The sequence below is a fragment of the Diplotaxodon limnothrissa genome, linkage group LG3 (genome assembly GCF_057381915.1).
Source record: "Diplotaxodon limnothrissa isolate DT_005_m linkage group LG3, D_limnothrissa_male_GT1.1, whole genome shotgun sequence".
Classification (NCBI taxonomy): domain Eukaryota; kingdom Metazoa; phylum Chordata; class Actinopteri; order Cichliformes; family Cichlidae; genus Diplotaxodon; species Diplotaxodon limnothrissa.
Window position 1 is genome coordinate 34,629,856 of NC_140598.1, and position 19,112 is coordinate 34,648,967.

A 19,112-nucleotide genomic window follows, 5' to 3' on the forward strand; every position below is an offset into this window, starting at 1 on the left:
CAATGTGAAACCTCAATAATTTTGTCCCTTTTATCAACAAAGTGCTGCAGAAACAACATCTGTGTGTCTTTCTTTCTGACAGATGATCAACTCTGAGAAGGAGGAAATCATTCAGAAGCTGATGGAAACATTTCCTACACTGGACTCAAAGCTCAGTGAAAGCATCTCTCAGCACACAGAGGTAAACATGGACACATGTGATGCTGTCATCCTCCCAATGATCACAGACCTGTGCACTTATATTCCTGCAGTTTTGTCCAGCAGCAGTTTGTGTGTCATTAACCAAACACAACTTTGAAATCCCACCACTGCAAGATTGTTGACATCATCCCACAACACTTAATGTTGTTAGCATCATGCTAAATCAGCTCCCTTATATTTACATCATACAGCTTTAATGTGACTGTTTGTGTTTCATTATTGTGTCTTAAACATGAACATTTTTTCCTTGTGCTCTTTCTTCATGTAACATTTCAGCTGCAGTCAGAGAAGATTACTGGAATCATCAAACAGCAGCTCCAGCAGGTGAAAGGCAGAGTAGAGAAACTGAAGAATCAGTTGGAGAAGAATTCTCACAAGGTTTGTCTTTCAGTTGTAAACATTCAAAATGTGCTGACTCAACTCTCTTCATGAATAGAGTGCACATCAATATTTACTCACCAAATCTGAAGGTCTGAAATATAAAAAAGAATCCAGGATGTATCCAAGTAAGAATATGTGCTGGATCTCAGGGTCTCATTGTCCTAACCCTCCCCACTCAGTTTAAGATCTGCATGTTGAGGCAGTCTACAGCCAAGCATCAGTCACAGCAGAAATTTCTCTGCACAGAGATTTTTTGTATGTTGTGGAAAAAATAAATCAAAGTGATTTTCTGAGATTTTTTAAAAGAAAGTTAAAACCTTTGCAAAGGGATCAATACAGCATGAACAGGGTTCTTACAAGCAGTGACAAAGAAGCAAAATAATAACATCTCCTTTGAGACCGCTCTCTTTCCCAACGTGTAACATGCCAGCGTTTTGTCACATCCTGAGGCAAAAGGTTCTACAACAAACCTTCAGTGTCCCTATGATACGCTCCTGGTGGTAAGACACGATCCAGCTGTTTATTCCAGGCCTAACTCGAACCACAGCCTTAATCGTGTCAGACAGTGTTTTTCAAAGCGATGAAAAAGTAAAATAAATGTACATGTGTAGATTCATTCCACACGGTTCTCATGTTTCCAAACGTGTAACACACCGACATGTTGGGTGGGTGAAAGCACAACATACCGACGATTTGTCACAGTGTCGATATGTTACGCTTTGGGATAAGAACATGTTGCTCCTTTATGGCCATCGTGTGGATACAGTCTTTATCTGTTCAGTTGTAGGAAGCAGGATGTAGAACCTTCACTCATTCTTTGTTTAACAAACTTTAGCCACATACCAAAAGCACAATGAGGGTAAAAGAAGATGAAACACTGTAAAACCTGCTTCACAGTAAAGTAGAAAGTTGGATTTTTTTATTTATTTTTTAAACTGAGGGCATTTTGTGCTGTTGAAATTTGAATTTATTCCTTATTAAATATTGACCTTATCACACACCTGATCAAATAGCATTAAGTGGAAGTGAGATTTAAAGTTTCTGTTTATTGTTACGTTTGATGTGATTAACTGTGTGTGAAGAGACAAAGACAGGAGTGAGAATCCTGCACATGTTCATTATATTAAAGATGCAGCTGGAACCAGATATTTACAGACACTTCAGAAAAAAACATTTTTCTTTACTGTCAAACATCAAATCAGAGTAACATTTTTTGTTAACATATGTTTTGTATTTGTGAAATGTCCGAATAGAGAAAGATATTTGTTGTGGGTTTTTTATTACTTTCATCAGAGTCAGAAGCATACATGCACATCTTAGTATTTAGTAGAATTACTGTCAAACTGTTTCACTTCAGCCAAACGTTTCAGATTTCCTTCCACAAACTTTCTCAATAGTTTTCTGGAATCTGGGCTCACTGAGAGACAGAACTGGTGTAACTGGGCCGGGTTTGTAGGCCTTCTTGCTGTCACTCACCTTTTCAGTGCTGCCCACAAATCTTCTGTGGGACTGAGATCAGGGCTTTGTGATGGCCACTCCGACACCCTGACTTTGTTGTCTTTAAAACACTTTGTAACTAATTTGGAGGTATGTTTGGGGTCATTGTCCATTCGGAAGACCAGTTTACATCCAAGGTTCAACGTTGTGGCTGATGTCTTCAGATGTTGCCTAAGCGTGTACTGTTTACGTTCCATCTATTTTGTGAAGTGCATCAGTCCCTTCTGCAGCAAAACAGCTCCACAACATGATGCTGTCGCCTCCACACTTCACAGTTGGGATGATGTTCTGAGGCTTCAAAGCTTCCTCCTTTTTCCTCAAATATAAAGTTCATCATTACAGTTCAGTTTTTGTTTGGTCAGACCTCAGGACATGTCCCCAAAGATTAAGATTTTTGTCCCCATGTTGCAAACTGTAGTCTGACTTTTTTATGATGGTTTTCAAGTATGTCTTTTTCCTCCAAGAGTGACCTTTCAGCTCGTGGTACAGGACTCACTCAGTGACGCTGTTTTTCTAGTGTCAGTCAGCATCTTCACAAGGTCTTTTCCTGATGTCCTGGGTTTGTTTTGCACATTTCACACAAAAAAATTCCTCTTTTGGACTCAGAATCTGTCTCCTACACGAGCAGTATGACAGTTGTACGTTCCCATGTTTTTATACTTGTGTATTATTGTCTGAACTGATGAACGTGGGACCTTCAGTTATCTGGAAATTGCACCAATAGATGAGCCGCACATGTGGAAGTCCACAGTTGTTTTTCTGAAGTCTTGTTAGATAAAGACACAATAAACTTAGTGCATGAAAGTAATGAAAAAACATGTTCTTTGTCTTTATACTGACATTACACAAATACAAAAATATGTTAACATTTATTGATCTAAAACAAAACAAAAAAGTTTGACGGTAAAGAAAAAAGTGTTTTTTATGAAGTGTTTGTAAATATCTGGTTTCACCTGTGCATTAAAGTATCCTTGTAAAAGCTGTGGTTCTGTTTAAATCCTTAATTATTCTATAAAATTCACATTGACAGAAATAATAAAGGTTTTTTTCAGGCATCAGAGTCTACAATTTATTGTCAAGGTCATAACCTGGAGCAGAGTAGCACCAACACTCATTTGTTGTATTTAAATAAAGTGCTGATGAAATAAATTGACTTTAGTTTAGTGAGTTTGTGACCATAATTAAATTAATCATTAAAATAACTGCACCAATCGGATTGAGTAAGAGGACACAATAGTTAAAACATGTTGCTCACAGTGTGAAGCTTCAATAATTTTGTCACTTTTATCAACAAAGCGCTGCAGAAACAACATCTGTGTGTCTTTCTTTCTGACAGATGATCAAATCTGAGGAGGAGGAAATAATTCAGAAGCTGATGCAGATATTTCTTACACTGGACTCAAAGGTCAGTGAAAGCATCTCTCAGCACACAGAGGTAAACATGGACACATGTGATGCTGTCATCCTCCCAATGATCACAGACCTGTGCACTTATATTCCTGCAGTTTTGTCCAGCAGCAGTTTCTGTGTCATTAACCAAACACAACTTTGAAATCCTACCACTGCAAGATTGTTGACGTCATCCCACAACACTTAATGTTGTTAACATCATGCTACATCAGCTCCCTTATATTTACATCATGCAGCTTTAATGTGACTCTGGTTGTTTCATTATTGTGTAGCAAAAACACCAGTATGTGAAACAAGCAGCAGAGAACCTGAAGGATGAGCTGGAGTTCAGAAGTCGTGAGGTTTGTGTTTCCATAAACATTATGAATTTGTTGACTGAATTTGTAGAATAAAAGTGCACACCAGTATTTTTCTACAATATGTGTAGAAAAAAAATTCTAGGCTATATTTATTTAAGAACATTAAAAAGTCTCTCTGCATATTATTAGTGAGTTATTATTAGCATATGACAAAGATTCTATGATATGCATATTATCACAGAATCTTTGGATCTTTGAGTTTAAACGTGTTGGGACAGTTTACAACCAGAAAACTGTTTCTGATAGAATGAAGAGTAGACTGATATATTAAATATTCCTTTATTGGGGGAGAAAATCAGACCGTGTCATAACTGCTTTAAGTCACACAGAATAGATATCAGAGCCTTAAACACAGTCGTAAATTCCCACAGTGTGCACTATGTGCTTCGAATATTGTGTGTAGGTTTTGTTTCATACAGATCACCACAAAACATGTTGCTCACAGTGTGAAGCTTCAATAATTTTGTCACTTTTATAAACTAAGCACTGCAGAAACATCAACATCTGTCTTTCTTTCTGACAGATGATCAAATCTGAGAGGGAGAAGGATGAAATCGTTACGAAGCTGATGGAAACATTTCCTACACTGGAAACAAAGGTCAGTGAAAGCATCGCTCAGTAAGTAAAAATAACACGATTCTAGTTCATCTAAACCTAAATCTATGTTAACTGGAAGTAGAGTTTAGTCAACAGTCCACAACTGATTCTCTTCATAGCTGGATCACCCAGATTAAACTACTTGGTGTTACTATAAATCACCACCTCATGGTCTCAGCATAGAGACTCTGTCATCAAGAAAATGAGACAGGCCACAGCTGTGGTTAGGAAATGCTCCGTCTAAATAAGATGTTATTAATGCACGATCGAATAGATAATAAACATTTTTAGCTTCCAGTACAAACTAAATTACACTTTGGCTTCTTTTTATTTATAAAGAAAGCAACACTGTTAAACACAACACATGTTTTCTCTGCTCAGCTGCAGTATTGTATGAAATACACAATCATGCTACACGGTGTGTAACAAACTGCAATTTAGAAATTCCTTGATCCAAAAGCAATTTTTTTTTAAAAAAATCGTTATATTGAGAGCATATTTTAAGAGGAATAAACTGCCTTATAACTGCCTTAGAGAACTAGCTACTATTCCTAATTTAAAAAAAATAAAAATCTATTTACACAGTTTTTGATTATTGTAAATATTGTAAGAGGGTTTTTGATTTTTATGCATTGTGCACGAAGACCAGTAATCACTGTTGTGGAAGCTAATGGGGTTCCTTATATATAAGTAATAAATAAATAAAATAAAAAAAATGTTGTTAACATCATGTAACATTTCACCTGCAGTGCAAGAAGAACACTGATATCATCAAACAGCTCGTGCAGGTGAAACAAAAAGCAGAAGACCTGAAGAAGCAGCTGCAGCTCCAAACTCATGAGGTTTGTCTTTCCATTTCTCTATAACTGAATAGAATAAAAGTGCACATCAGTACTTACTCACCAGCAGACTTTACAGTATAAACGAAAAATAAACAAATCTAAATCTAAGGGTCTAAATATATCATCCATACATGATCTTGAGGCAGTCTACAACCAAACCTCAGTCAATGTCATGGTAAATTTTCTGTGGGAGGCAGAGTTGTGGACTCTCAGGCAAAACTGTGCTGGAAATAGTTTTATTGCTAAATTCCCAGAAAACAGGTGACGTGAACATGAACTGGGAACTAACTCTTTGAAATATTACTACACACAAGAGGACATCAGGGCAGAGAGGAGACACTCGGGGAACACAGCTGGACATGATGCACACAGGACAGGAGACTGAAATAAAATGGGAAACATGAGAAACACACACTGAGTGCAAATGAGACGGAGAGACATGACTGGGGACCAGAAAGGCAAATAAGCATGGAGACAAGACTGAGACACAAATAACAAACAGAACTAGACACGAGAGGACGGGGAACACAGAGGGAGGGCTTATTCTAACCTAAACACACTTAAAGCATAAAATAAATGAAACCAACATAAAATATCCAAACATTATAAAGTCCAGAGACCTGGAACCACTGTGTCACTGACTCAGGACCATGACAGTCAAAGCAGAAACTTCACTTCTGGTGTTTGTGATCATGCAGAGGATCAGCTGTGTTTCAGCTTCTCATTAAACTAAAGCTGCTGCTTCACTTTACATACATGATTTGTTGGCTTTGTGTGATGGTGCTGCTGTCGTAGGCTGATGGAGAGGAGCAGACTCACTGCTGTGTAAAAGGATCTGATTGTCATTCACATGTTAGAAGCAACAAGTTTCAGTTTTCCAGTTTAGATTTCAATCTGAAAAGTCTCCTGTTGATCTCAGTAGAGAGCATTTCTTCCTTCTGCTCTTTCTTCATGTAACATTTCACCTGCAGTCGGAGGAGAAAACTGAAACTATCCATCAGCTCCAGCAGTTGGAACAAGCAGCAAAGACCCTGAAGATTCAGCTGGAGTCCAAAAATCAGCAGGTTTGTCTTTTCATTATAAATATTCTGAAATTGCAGACTCAGCTCTTTATGAATTATTATGAATAAAATAATAGTCCAAATCAGTATTTACACACTAACAGACTATTTAGATAAATAAATAAATGAATAAATAAATAAAACTAAATGTAAAGGTGTAAAATATATTTTAAATATGGATTTGGAAGCTACACATACTGCTGTTGATCTCAGTAAATAAACAGTCACCTTCCTCCCTGTACAGGGATTTTTAGATGTTTATGAAAGAGGATGAAACAATCAACTCTTCAGTAAAGTAGAAAAATGTTTTTCCCATCAAATCAGAGTGTTTTCTAACTTTTCTAACTGATTACAGTTCATAAGCTGAAGCACCAACCCTCAGCAGTTTTGGTTGAGTTTAGATTTTATGAGTTTGTGACTTTACATAATTTAGATTCTTTATCATTTATTTATTTATATAGCACATTTCATTACAACAGCAATGTTGATCAAAGTGATTTACAAAAATACAAAATAACTGGTAAAATAACTTATAATATTAGTACCAAACATCAAATACCAAATAACTCTCATACTCTATTAAAAGCCAGTGAATACAAATGTATTTTAAGATAAGATTTAAAAGATTGACAGTAGGAGTCTGTCTGATGTGTAGGCGTCGATTATTCCACAGTTTAGGAGCTACGACCCCAAACGCTCAATCACCTCTGTGAACCAGCTTTGACCTTTGTATGGCTAAAAGCAAAAGATCATTTACTCTTAGAGACCTAGAAGGTGGTCAGATAAATACCTGAGAGCCTGTCCCTTCAGGCCTTTGTAAGTTAACAATAAAATTTTAAAATGAATTCTGAAGTGAAGGCAAGCACCGGGGAAATATGGGAAGTCGTTTAGTTCGTGTTAGAAGACGAGCTGCAGCATCTGGACCAACTGCAGCTGGTCTCCAGCTAGGATGTAATAAAAGCATGGATCATCCTTTCAAAGTTTTTAAAAGATAAAAATGATTTCACCTCAGTTTAAAAAAAGGCCGCTGTAAGTTAACGTTGTAAGTTAACAATAAAATGTTCAAATAAATTCTGAAGTGAACAGTGTGCCAGTGAAGAGAGGCAAGCACCGAGGAAATGTGTAGTTCGTGTCAGAAGATGAGCTGCGGCATTTTGGACCAACTGCAGTCTTACAAGGCAGCTCTGGTCAACTCCAACATATAAGGAGTTACAATAGTCCAGCTGGGATGTAATAAAAGCATGGATCGCCTGTTCAAAGTTTGTAAAAGATAAAAATTATTTCAGAGATAGATATAAGGTTGGAAAAAGACCGCTGGGCTAATCTGTTTTTTCAAATGCAAACTTTCTGTCAATTATAACCCCCACATTTTTGGCATGCAATTTTATAAAAGGTTCAATACTGTGCAGGTTAACAAGAGACGTGCTGGGATTGCAACTTGGTCCCAAAGTTATCACTTTGGTTTTGTTCTTATTAAAGTTAGAAGACATCCAGGCTTTAACTTCACCAAGACACTGAAGTAAGGGTTCAGGTAGGGCAGAACAGTTTCTGTTCAGTTGAAGACAGATCTGAGTGTCATTGGCATATGAATGGAAACATGTTATATTTTCCAAAAAATTAGACCTGGAAGCAGCATAAAAATAGATAATAAAATTGGCCACCACAAGTAAGGGGAGCTGAGGAAGAGATAAAATCTCCAAAGCTCACAGAGAAAGTCCTGTCAGACAGGTAAGACCTGAACCACTCTGATGGAATGACCTTGATGCTGCAATGCTCCAATCATGAGATGGAGATGCTGTGGTCAACAGTATCAAAGGCAGCGGTCAGATCCAAAAGCAAAAACAGAGCTGAGTCTCCTGAGTCAGTTGCTTTATATTGTACAGTAGATACAGAGAAAAACCCAACAATCATATGACCCCCTATGAGCAAGCACTTTGGCGACAGTGGGAAGGAAAAACTCCCTTTTAACAGGAAGAAACCTCCGGCAGAGGCTGTACACACTGACGCAATCTTGGTTTCTCTTAGACAAAGTAGCGAAATTTTATTCTATACAGTGTGTATCATTTAAAAAATAGAAAACCACCAATCAGACTGAGTACGGTTGGAAACATGTTACTCACAGTGTGAAGCTTCAATAATTTTGTTACTTTTATAAACAAAATGCTGCAGAAACATCAACATCTGTCTGTCTTTTTTTCTGACAGATGATCAAATCTGAGAGGGAGAAGGATGAATTCATTCAGAAGCTGATGGAAACATTTCCTACACTGGACTCAAAGGTCAGTGAAAGCATCTCTCAGCACACAGAGGTAAACATGGACACATGTGATGCTGTCATCCTCCCAATGATCACAGACCTGTGCACTTATATTCCTGCAGTTTTGTCCAGCAGCAGCTTCTGTATCATTAACCAAACACAACTTTGAAATCCTACCACTGCAAGATTGTTGACGTCATCCCACAACACTTAATGTTGTTAGCATCATGCTACATCAGCTCCCTTATATTTACATCATACAGCTTTAATGTGACTGGTTGTGTTATCATGATTGTGTTTTAAACATGAACATTTCTTCCTTCTGCTCTTTCTTCATGTAACATTTCACCTGCAGTGGAAGGAGAATACTAAAATCATCAATCAGCTCCAGGAGGTGAAAGAAACAGCAGAGAAACTGAAGCAGCTGGAGAAGCAAAATCAGCAGGTTTGTGTTTCCATTATAAACATTTTGAATTTACTGAGCCAACTCTCTGTATGAATAGAATAATTGCACACATCAATATTTACTCACCATCAGACTGTACAGTATAAATGAATCAATAAATCAAAATCTTAGCATCTAAATTATTTAAAAAAATCCCAGATATAATTAATTTAGCTTAAAAATTAAAAATTAAGCTTTTTAATTTAGCTTTTACTTAACGTTTATTTATTTTATGCTTATTTATCCTGTTATTCTATTTATATTATTAATTTAGGTTTTACTAATATTTATTGATTTTATTCTTGGTCATTTTTTATCTTCTTACTTTTCTTATATTTATATTGTATCCCATTCTTAATTATTTTATCTTTTTATAAAAGATGTATGTATCCATGATCGTTTATGTTAATGAGAGTGTGGGGAGTGAGTTGGAGGGCGAGGTGGGGTGGGCTGCCTTTAACCATGTAAAGCACTTTGTATGAAAAGTGCTTTATAAATAAAGATTGACTGATTGATACATGTAAGAAAAAACAGTGTGCATTCATATTCCCAAAAGGTTGATTCTGTTCATCTGGACGTAGCGTTTTCAGTGGGAGAAACGTTTTGTCACTCATCCAAGTAACTTCTTCGTCAGCTTCAGCTGACTGCAGGTTTCCCCAACCTTATGAACAGTAGATTTATATAATCAATTAAAAAAATCAGCAGAACTGATGTGTTGTGGGAATTATATAATTTTTATATCATGTTTATTCTTCGATATCCTTTTTATTTAAGCATTTATTCAATTTATTAAACACACGTGTGGGAAGATACGCAGCACTACATTGTCAACACAGATCTCCGCTCAAAGCATACTTTTAAAATAGTTTTATTATGTCAGGGTTCACGCCCCTTTTCGCGTCAATAAAGAATATAAGTTATAATTAATGACAGTTAAACACGTTTCCGTGTTCAACAATATTTTACCCTATATGGCTGTCTCACCCTCCAGATGTTTCCTGTCGACTTATTCATGGCATGCTTATCTTTAACACCTTCTGCATCAATAGTTGCTAAGCAAGCATAAAGCAAAATATGTTTCACCTTTGTGCATATAATTAGTAAGGAAAAAGTAAAAGCTGGTTTTAGTTTTAGAAACTAAATTGAACAAAAGATATTTATTTACAAATATTAATTTATATTATCCAGCTTATATTTACATAATACAGATTTTATTTCTAGCTTTATTTAAATCCTATTGTGTTATTAATATTGTGTCTTAAACATGAACATTTCTTCCGTCTGCTCTTTCCTCATGTAACATTTCAGCTCCAGAGTAAGACAGATAGTAAAATCATCGATCAGCTCCAGGAGGTGAAAGACACAGCAGAGAATCTGAAGAAGCAGATGGAGTCCCAAAATTGGGAGGTTTGTGTTTCCTTTATACTCAATGAGAATTTGCTGACTCGGCTCTCTTTGGTAATACAGAATAGAACAGAATAGCCACATTATTGTCATTCAGAACATATACAGTTAGTGTCAGTATTTACATCAAACTGTACAATATAAATACACATTACCCCTCCACACACTGATTTATTATTAATATTGTTATTAAACTGAAATGTAGAGAGTCCAGTTAGAGAAAACTTCTTGATGCGAAGATCCAGATGATCATAATGTCTCATTATTTTTGTTAACACTTAAGCACATCAACACTTAATTGAGCTTCATTTGCAAATATACTTCAAGACACCTCGGATAGTCTTTGATGAGTGTCTGGATCTTAGATGAAGCCATGTTTGATCCTTCTTCCATACAAAAAAGCAAAAAAGCATCAACAGCCTGCTTCAAATTATCCCACAAATTTTCAATGACATCCAGCACCCGAGTGCCTTTATTGTGATCTCGGGTGACTTCAACCATGTATCACTGGACAATACACTACCAACATTCAAACAATATGTGGACTGTCCCACCAGGGGAGAGAAAACTTTAGACTTACTGTATGCTAACGTCAAGGATGCATACAGCTCCTCCTCCCTCCCCCCACTTGGTAGGTCAGATCATAACCTGATTCACCTCACCCCCCGCTATGTGCCAATTGTGAGGAGGGAACCTGTGACCACCAGGACTGTTAGGAGGTGGTCAGAGGAGGCAATAGCGGAACTACAGGGCTGTTTCGAGGTGACCGACTGGGAAACACTCTGTGAGCCTCACGCCGAGGACATCAATGGGCTTACTGAGTGTATCACAGACTACATAACTTTCTGCACCGACTCCATTGTTCCAGCTCAGACTGTTCATTGTTACCCAAATAACAAGCCGTGGGTGACTAAGGACATCAAAGCCCTCCTCAACAACAAGAAGAGGGCTTTCAGAGGGGGCAACAAAGAGGAGGTGAGGAAGATCCAGGTGTTACTAAAGGACAAGATCAGAGAGGCTAAGGACAATTACAGGAGGAAGCTGGAGTGGAAACTCCAGCAGAACAGCATGAGAGAGGTGTGGAGGGGCATGAAGACCATCACTGGATTCAGGCCAACCAACAGCAGGGGAGCTGAGGGAGGTGAGAATAGAGCCGACGAGTTGAATCTGTTTTTCAATAGATTCGACACCACAGTGTCTGCTCCCACCCCCACAACCTCACCTGCAGTCAGCCTGGAATCCAGAGCCACACCACTGTGCCAGCCTCTCTCTTCACATGTTGCCTCCTGTGAGATTCCTGACACCCCTCCCCCACCCATCACCTTCACTCAATACCAGGTTGAGATGCAAATGAGGAGACTTCACTCAGGCAAGTCTGCTGGACCAGACGGAGTGAGTCCCCTTGTCCTCAAGGCCTGTGCCCCCCAGCTGTGTGGAGTCTTTCATAAACTGTTTATGCTGAGTCTGAGTCTGCAGAGGGTCCCGGTGATGTGGAAGACATCATGCCTCGTCCCTGTACCAAAGACGCCTCGTCCCAGTGGCCCCCAGGATTACAGGCCCGTGGCACTGACCTCCCACATCATGAAGACCCTGGAAAGGCTCATCCTGGACCAGCTGCGACCCATAGTAAGACCACATCTGGATCCCCTTCAGTTCGCTTATCAGCCTCGTCTCGGAACAGAGGACGCCATCATCTACCTGCTCAATCGTGTCTACACCCATCTGGACCAGCCGGCGAGCACTGTGAGGGTCATGTTTTTTGACTTTTCCAGTGCTTTCAACACCATCAGGCCGACCCTCCTGGGTGATAAGTTAGCAGCGATGCAGGTGGATGCTTCTCTGGTGTCCTGGATTATTGATTACCTGACAGGAAGACCACAATATGTACGTCTCCCACAGTGTGTGTCTGACAAGGTGATTAGCAACACAGGGGCACCACAGGGGACTGTCCTCTCCCCCTTCCTCTTCACCCTCTACACCACAGACTTCAGCCACTGCACAGAGACCTGCCATCTTCAGAAGTTTTCTGATGACTCTGCGGTGGTTGGATGCATCAGCAGGGATGATGAGACAGAGTACCGGGCTGTGGTCGACTCCTTTGTCATGTGGTGTGAGCAGAATCATCTGCAGCTCAACGTGGCAAAGACCAAGGAACTGATCGTGGACTTCAGGAAGACCAGGAAACACTTGACCCCTGTTTCAATCCAGGGGGTCAGTGTTGACATTGTGGAGGACTATAAATACCTTGGAGTACACATTGACAATAAACTGGACTGGGCTAAAAACACCACAGCACTTTACAGGAAGGGCCAGAGTCGTCTCTATTTTTTGAAGCGACTGAGGTCCTTCAACATCTGCCAGAAAATGCTGAGGATTTTCTATGAGTCTGTGGTGGCCAGTGCGATCCTCTATGCTGTTGCATGCTGGGGGAGCAGGCTGAGGGTCGCAGATGCCAACAGACTTAATAAACTGATCCGTAAGGCCAGCAATGTTGTGGGGATGGAGCTGGACTCCCTCAAGGTGGTGTCGGAGAGGCGGATGCTGTCCAAGATAAAGACAATGTTGGATAACACCTCCCACCCACTCCATGACATGTTGGTCAGTCACAGGAGCTCGTTCAGTGAGAGACTGAGATTACCGAAAAGCACCACTGAACGACACAGGAAATCATTCCTGCCTGTGGCCATCTCCCTGTACAACGCATCCACTTAACACACTGTTTGCTGCTACAACTACACATGTTTCTTTTCCAAATATTTATTTATAAGTGACTTATGTATGTATGTATGTATATATATGTATATATTGTACTATTCTTAGTTAGCGTATTGTCTGTCTTGTCTTAATGTTGGTTTAAAATGGAGCACTGTAACAAAAAATAATTTCCCCCAGGGATCAATAAAGTATTCTGATTCTGATTCTGATTCTGATTCAATTCAGGGGAATGTGGTGTTATTCTTCCACAGCACAGTTTCAATCTGTCTCATCTAAATGAGCTTTTATACAACCAGCGATTCTGTTAGTGGTGTGAGTGCAGAAAGGCCTTCTTTTCATTACCCTCCCATACATATGTACAAATACAACACCAAGATGCTCTGCAGGGTTTTGGAGGTGATTCATTCTGACAGTCCGCTGCATATGCAGCTCCTGTAATTTTCTTGGCCTGACCTGAGTTCAACCACAGCTGTGCCTGTGCTCTTCTATTTCCTGATTACTGTCCTTACAGTTGAAACTGAGTTTAAACCTCTGAGAGATGTTTTTGCAGCCTTCCCCTGAACCACAGTACTGACAATCTTTGTTTTCAGATCTTTTGAGAATTACTTTGAGAATCCAGTTCTGTCAGTGTTCAGTGTCAAAGAGAAGCACAACTTGAAAGTTTCCACCTTAAATACATTTTCTTATGATTGGACCTGCTTGCCTATGAAGTTCAAGGATTAACAAGCTAATCCAACTGATTTAGTGTTGCAAGTAATCAGTATTGAACAGTTCCATGCATTCAAATCAGTAAAATTACAACGATACCCAAATTGTTGCACAGCCAGCTTTTACAACTAACTCCATTCTGTACGTCTAAATACTGCTTCACTAAAAATAGATGTTTGTGAAACACTCCAGTACTCAGATGTAGGAAATGAGGAGGAAATGAAATGCATGCCACTGTTATCTTTTTGTTGAATGAAGAGTGAATATTTATGCAGGGAGAGAGGTTCCCAGATATTTTCATATGATTGTGCATTTCAAAACCTTTTAACATATAATTCAAAAACAGCTTTGGTGACACAACATAAAACTGAACAGATATGTATGTGTGCCTGCTGAAATTCTCACCATATAAATATGAAAACTGCCCACATTTAGATTAAGTGCTTAACTTCAGAAAAATTCATTAAAGAGATAAAACGCTTGAATTGTCCCTTTTCGGTTTAAATCCTGACTAAACAGTCTCGACTTTACAGAGAAATCTCAACACTGGGTCCAGATCTGGTCCACGTTCTGCCTGATGTCTGATGTAGAGGATCAGCTCTGTTCCAGCTTTTCATTCAGACAAAAAGCACTGCTGTTTCACTTTACATGCATGATTTCTTTGCTTGGTGTGATGGTGCTGCTGTCATACAGTGGGGCAAAAAAGTATTTAGTCAGCCACCGATTGTGCAAGTTCCCCCACTTAAAATGATGACAGAGGTCAGTAATTTGCACCAGAGGTACACTTCAACTGTGAGAGACAGAATGTGAAAAAAAAATCCATGAATCCACATGGTAGGATTTGTAAAGAATTTATTCGTAAATCAGGGTGGAAAATAAGTATTTGGTCACCTCAAACAAGGAAAATCTCTGGCTCTCACAGACCTGTAACGTCTTCTGTAAGAAGCTTTTCTGTCCCCCACTCGTTACCTGTATGAATGGCACCTGTTTGAACTCATCATCTGTATAAAAGACACCTGTCCACAGCCTCAAACAGTCAGACTCCAAACTCCGCCATGGCCAAGACCAAAGAGCTTTCGAAGGACACCAGGAAAAGTATTGTAGACCTGCACCAGACTGGGAAGAGTGAATCTACAATAGGCAAGCAGCTTGGTGTGAAAAAATCAAGTGTGGGAGCAATCATCAGAAAATGGAAGACATACAAGACCACTGATAATCTCCCTCAATCTGGGGCTCCACGCAAGATCTCATCCCGTGGGGTCAAAATGATCATGAGAACGGTGAGCAAAGATCCCAGAACCACACGGGGGGACCTGGTGAATGACCTGCAGAGAGCTGGGACCAAAGTAACAAAGGTCACCATCAGTAACACACTACAACGGCAGGGAATCAAATCCCGCAGTGCCACACGTGTTCCGCTGCTGAAGCCAGTGCATGTCCAGGCCTGTCTGAAGTTTGCCAGAGAGCACATGGATGATACAGCAGAGGATTGGGAGAATGTCATGTGGTCAGATGAAACCAAAGTAGAACTTTTTGGTATAAACTCAACTCGTCGTGTTTGGAGGACGAAGAATACTGAGTTGCATCCCAAGAACACCATACCTACTGTGAAGCATGGGGGTGGAAACATCATGCTATGGGGCTGTTTTTCTGCCAAGGGGACAGGACGACTGATCTGTGTTAAGGACAGAATGAATGGCGCCATGTATCGTGAGATTTTGAGCCAAAACCTCCTTCCATCAGTGAGAACTTTGAAGATGAAACGAGGCTGGGTCTTCCAACATGACAATGATCCAAAACACACCGCCCGGGCAACAAAGGAGTGGCTCCGTAAGAAGCATTTGAAAGTCCTGGAGTGGCCTAGCCAGTCTCCAGACCTCAACCCCATAGAAAATCTGTGGCGGGAGTTGAAAGTCCGTGTTGCTCGGCGACAGCCCCAAAACATCACTGCTCTCGAGAAGATCTGCATGGAGGAATGGGCCAAAATACCAGCTACTGTGTGTGCAAACCTGGTAAAGACCTATAGTAGACGTTTGACCTCTGTTATTGCCAACAAAGGTTATGTTACAAAGTATTGAGTTGTATTTTTGTTATTGACCAAATACTTATTTTCCACCCTGATTTACGAATAAATTCTTTACAAATCCTACCATGTGGATTCATGGATTTTTTTTTTTTCACATTCTGTCTCTCACAGTTGAAGTGTACCTCTGGTGCAAATTACTGACCTCTGTCATCATTTTAAGTGGGGGAACTTGCACAATCGGTGGCTGACTAAATACTTTTTTGCCCCACTGTAGGTTGACAGAAACGAGTAGACTCAAGAGGAAGGGGGATTTTATTATTTTATTATTACGTTTGATTGGATTAACTGTGTGTGAAAAGATAAACACAAGAGTAAGACTATTGCAGATGTTCATTTCATTTAAACAGTATCCTTATAAAAGTTGTGGTTATATTGAAATTCATAATTATTCTATAAATGTTGACAGTATTAAGAAATTTGCTATCAGATGTCAAAGTAAATGGGACCATTATTTGTTGTGGTTCAAGTTCATAAACTGAACTCAAAGTACACAGAGCTGAGTTGTGCCAACCCCAATAGTGAAGACTCAATATGAAAGTGTTGCTCAGAAGACAGATAAACATGGACGTATGTGATGGCTGCTATACCAATGATCATAGACCTGCACGCTCATTATGTCCCTCTGTGTGACTTTCTGCTTTATGTGAAGTCGTTAGTGGAAATTATGATGCTGATATGATTTGTTTGATGTGACCAACCTGCTAATTTTTGACTTTTTATTGAGAAACAAGAAACACAAGTTCAAAAATACCCCATAACACAGTAGTGTTAGCCCCAATACTTTTAGTTATTGATTGATGAATTGATTTATGTAAATTGGATTAGTGTAAGAAAATTGATAGATGGGAAGTTTTTAATTAAATAACATTTATTGAAATTCAAATACACGAGTTGTTTTAGTCATATTTTTCTATAAGCAGGCCTGAAAAATGACAGAAAGCGCTCACAAAATGTCAACGCTTGAGACTTTTTTCATGTCTTTTAATGTGCAGTCAGAGAAATTATTCTATAATTAGCATCAGCTTCATCAGGACAAAGAGAAGACAAGATGCTGAGAGGAAAATGTAGGATTTGAGGGACCAGTTAAACACTTAAAAATAAGATGTGTTCTAAAACCTTTGACTGGTGATCTACATAAGAATGACAGCTGTTTTACTACATTAAGAAATAAACTAATCTAAATAAATTAGGATATTGCAAAAGTAATTAGAAAAATATTTCCATTAAAAATATACTGATGTTTTCATTTCTCTCTGCTATTTGGAAAAGATGCTCCAGGCTGAGAAGAGGAATGATGAAAGTGACAGAAAACTCAAAGAGGTAAATCTTTTTACCCAAAGCAGTTCGCTGCTGTCGTCTCTCTTTTATCTCTTTGTATACAATCCAAATTTGGAATTTCTTCACAAACATTAATTTTCCAGCACAAAAACATATTTCAGTTCATAGCTGTGATCTTTTTCTTCATCTCTCTTCTGTCCTTTAGTTGGTAAAGCAGCTCGAGGAGAAGAAGAAGAAAACTGAGGAAAATCTCAATGAGGTAAATCTTTGTCACCCAAATCAATCACCTGCTATTATCTCTGTTTTCTACATGTTCAGGTTACAATCACACATGAGAACAAACCTCAGACACCAAATAACTGTTAGTGAAGCTCAAGTTTGTTCTCACTGCTTTCAAACTTGAAACTTAAAAACATCCTCAACCACTTTATATTTACATAACACACGTTTTAATTTATTTTAAACAGATTTTTTTTTCTTTAGTGAAGTTTGTGAATGTATTGTTATATCATGTCTTATAAAAGAGCACGTCTCCAGTCATGTGTCCTCTCACCTGCTGTTGGAGAAAAAGTATTCATACTTAAACAATCAGCTCTAGCAGGAGAAAAAACTAAAGTCCAGAAATCAGGGATTTTATCTCTCTGTTATAATCCTGCTGAATTTTCTTCTAAACATAAAAAATGCAAAAATGTTTCAAAAAAAGACAAATGCTGAAAGTCATTAACTTGGATATTTAGCACACAGAAAATAAACATTTTAATTCCAGTTCATTATTTTATCTCTGAGCGCACTCTCAGTGTTCTTGTCTAAGGTGACGACTGCACATTAGGTTTATGAATCTTTAAACTGGATCCATTTAAACAATAAAGGTCACTGCCCCACAGTCTGATAGAGGAGACATTGCTCACACATCAAAGTGAATTTAATTTGACTGAACAGATATTCTTGCTGTGTGACTTGTAATTGCTGCAGTGTAAAAGAGACTCAGCAGTATTTATGTTTTTTTGCATCACACAATTAATGGATGCACACTGATCATTCAGTAGTTTTAGTAAGGTACGGTTTAACAGCTCGCACATTTAAAATGTATTTGGCAAGAAGAGATTGTAAGGAAACTTACAAGATACTGTAAATTAAACAATCAGAGGTTTTCAGCTGATTTTAAACCAAATCTCAGATCATAACCTGTTTATGGGATCAGCACAGGTTACCATAGTGATTAACCAGGTAAAAAGAGAGAAACCTCTGTGACACAGAAAACTCTGACTTTAATGTAAACATGAAATATTAAACTTTGGAGCCATCCTCTCAAAAACTGCAGACAGTGTTTAAGCAGATTTAACTCAGTTTGTGATGCTGGAGTTAAGAAATAGGTGTTCTCACTTATAGTTTGTTAGACCATGTGTAGATCCATCTTGTACAAGTACAATATTACCGGTTTGTTTGGTTGGTTGGTGCTAATAGACATTAGTTTGTGTTAGCTAACTAGTGAAAAAACCTAACTACTAATCAGACTAAGACGGCACTTTTGTACTGCCCATAGCTGCAGCAATGAGATTTATATTAAAAAAAACAAGGCTCTACTGTCCACTTTCACTGTCCATCTCTGAAGCAGTCAGTGGTTCTTCAATTATAAAACAGGAAAATCCACCTGTTAGCTTTAAGGTTTGCAGAGCACTTGTTAGTCAAAGGTGCAAAGGTGCCTCACCTGACTAACAGCTAAAGTTTGACACTGTCACCTGTTTCATTTTTCTTCATGGGGTCAGGTGTACAGACTGAGATCTGCTAGGAGGTGGCAGAGCAGATGTTCACAAGCTGTAAGCAGCACTATTTATGCTATATTCAGGTGTAATATAACCCCCAGTAACCCT

At 38.7% G+C, this 19,112-nt stretch overlaps 1 protein-coding gene across 1 annotated transcript in view; it reads left to right on the forward strand.

The window, feature by feature from the left end:
- LOC146635513 (uncharacterized) overlaps positions 1–17,644 on the forward strand; it is a 43,491-nt gene extending 25,847 nt beyond the window's left edge. Inside the window, exons 14-25 of the mRNA XM_085347256.1 lie at positions 83–161; positions 488–579; positions 3,416–3,484; positions 3,774–3,830; positions 4,372–4,446; positions 5,195–5,287; positions 6,259–6,351; positions 8,553–8,627; positions 8,961–9,050; positions 10,359–10,457; positions 17,233–17,283; positions 17,447–17,644. Coding sequence (XP_085203382.1) covers positions 83–161; positions 488–579; positions 3,416–3,484; positions 3,774–3,830; positions 4,372–4,446; positions 5,195–5,287; positions 6,259–6,351; positions 8,553–8,627; positions 8,961–9,050; positions 10,359–10,457; positions 17,233–17,283; positions 17,447–17,644 — 1,071 coding nt within the window. The remainder of the gene's footprint in view (positions 1–82; positions 162–487; positions 580–3,415; positions 3,485–3,773; positions 3,831–4,371; positions 4,447–5,194; positions 5,288–6,258; positions 6,352–8,552; positions 8,628–8,960; positions 9,051–10,358; positions 10,458–17,232; positions 17,284–17,446) is intronic.
- The last annotated feature ends 1,468 nt before the right edge of the window (positions 17,645–19,112 follow it).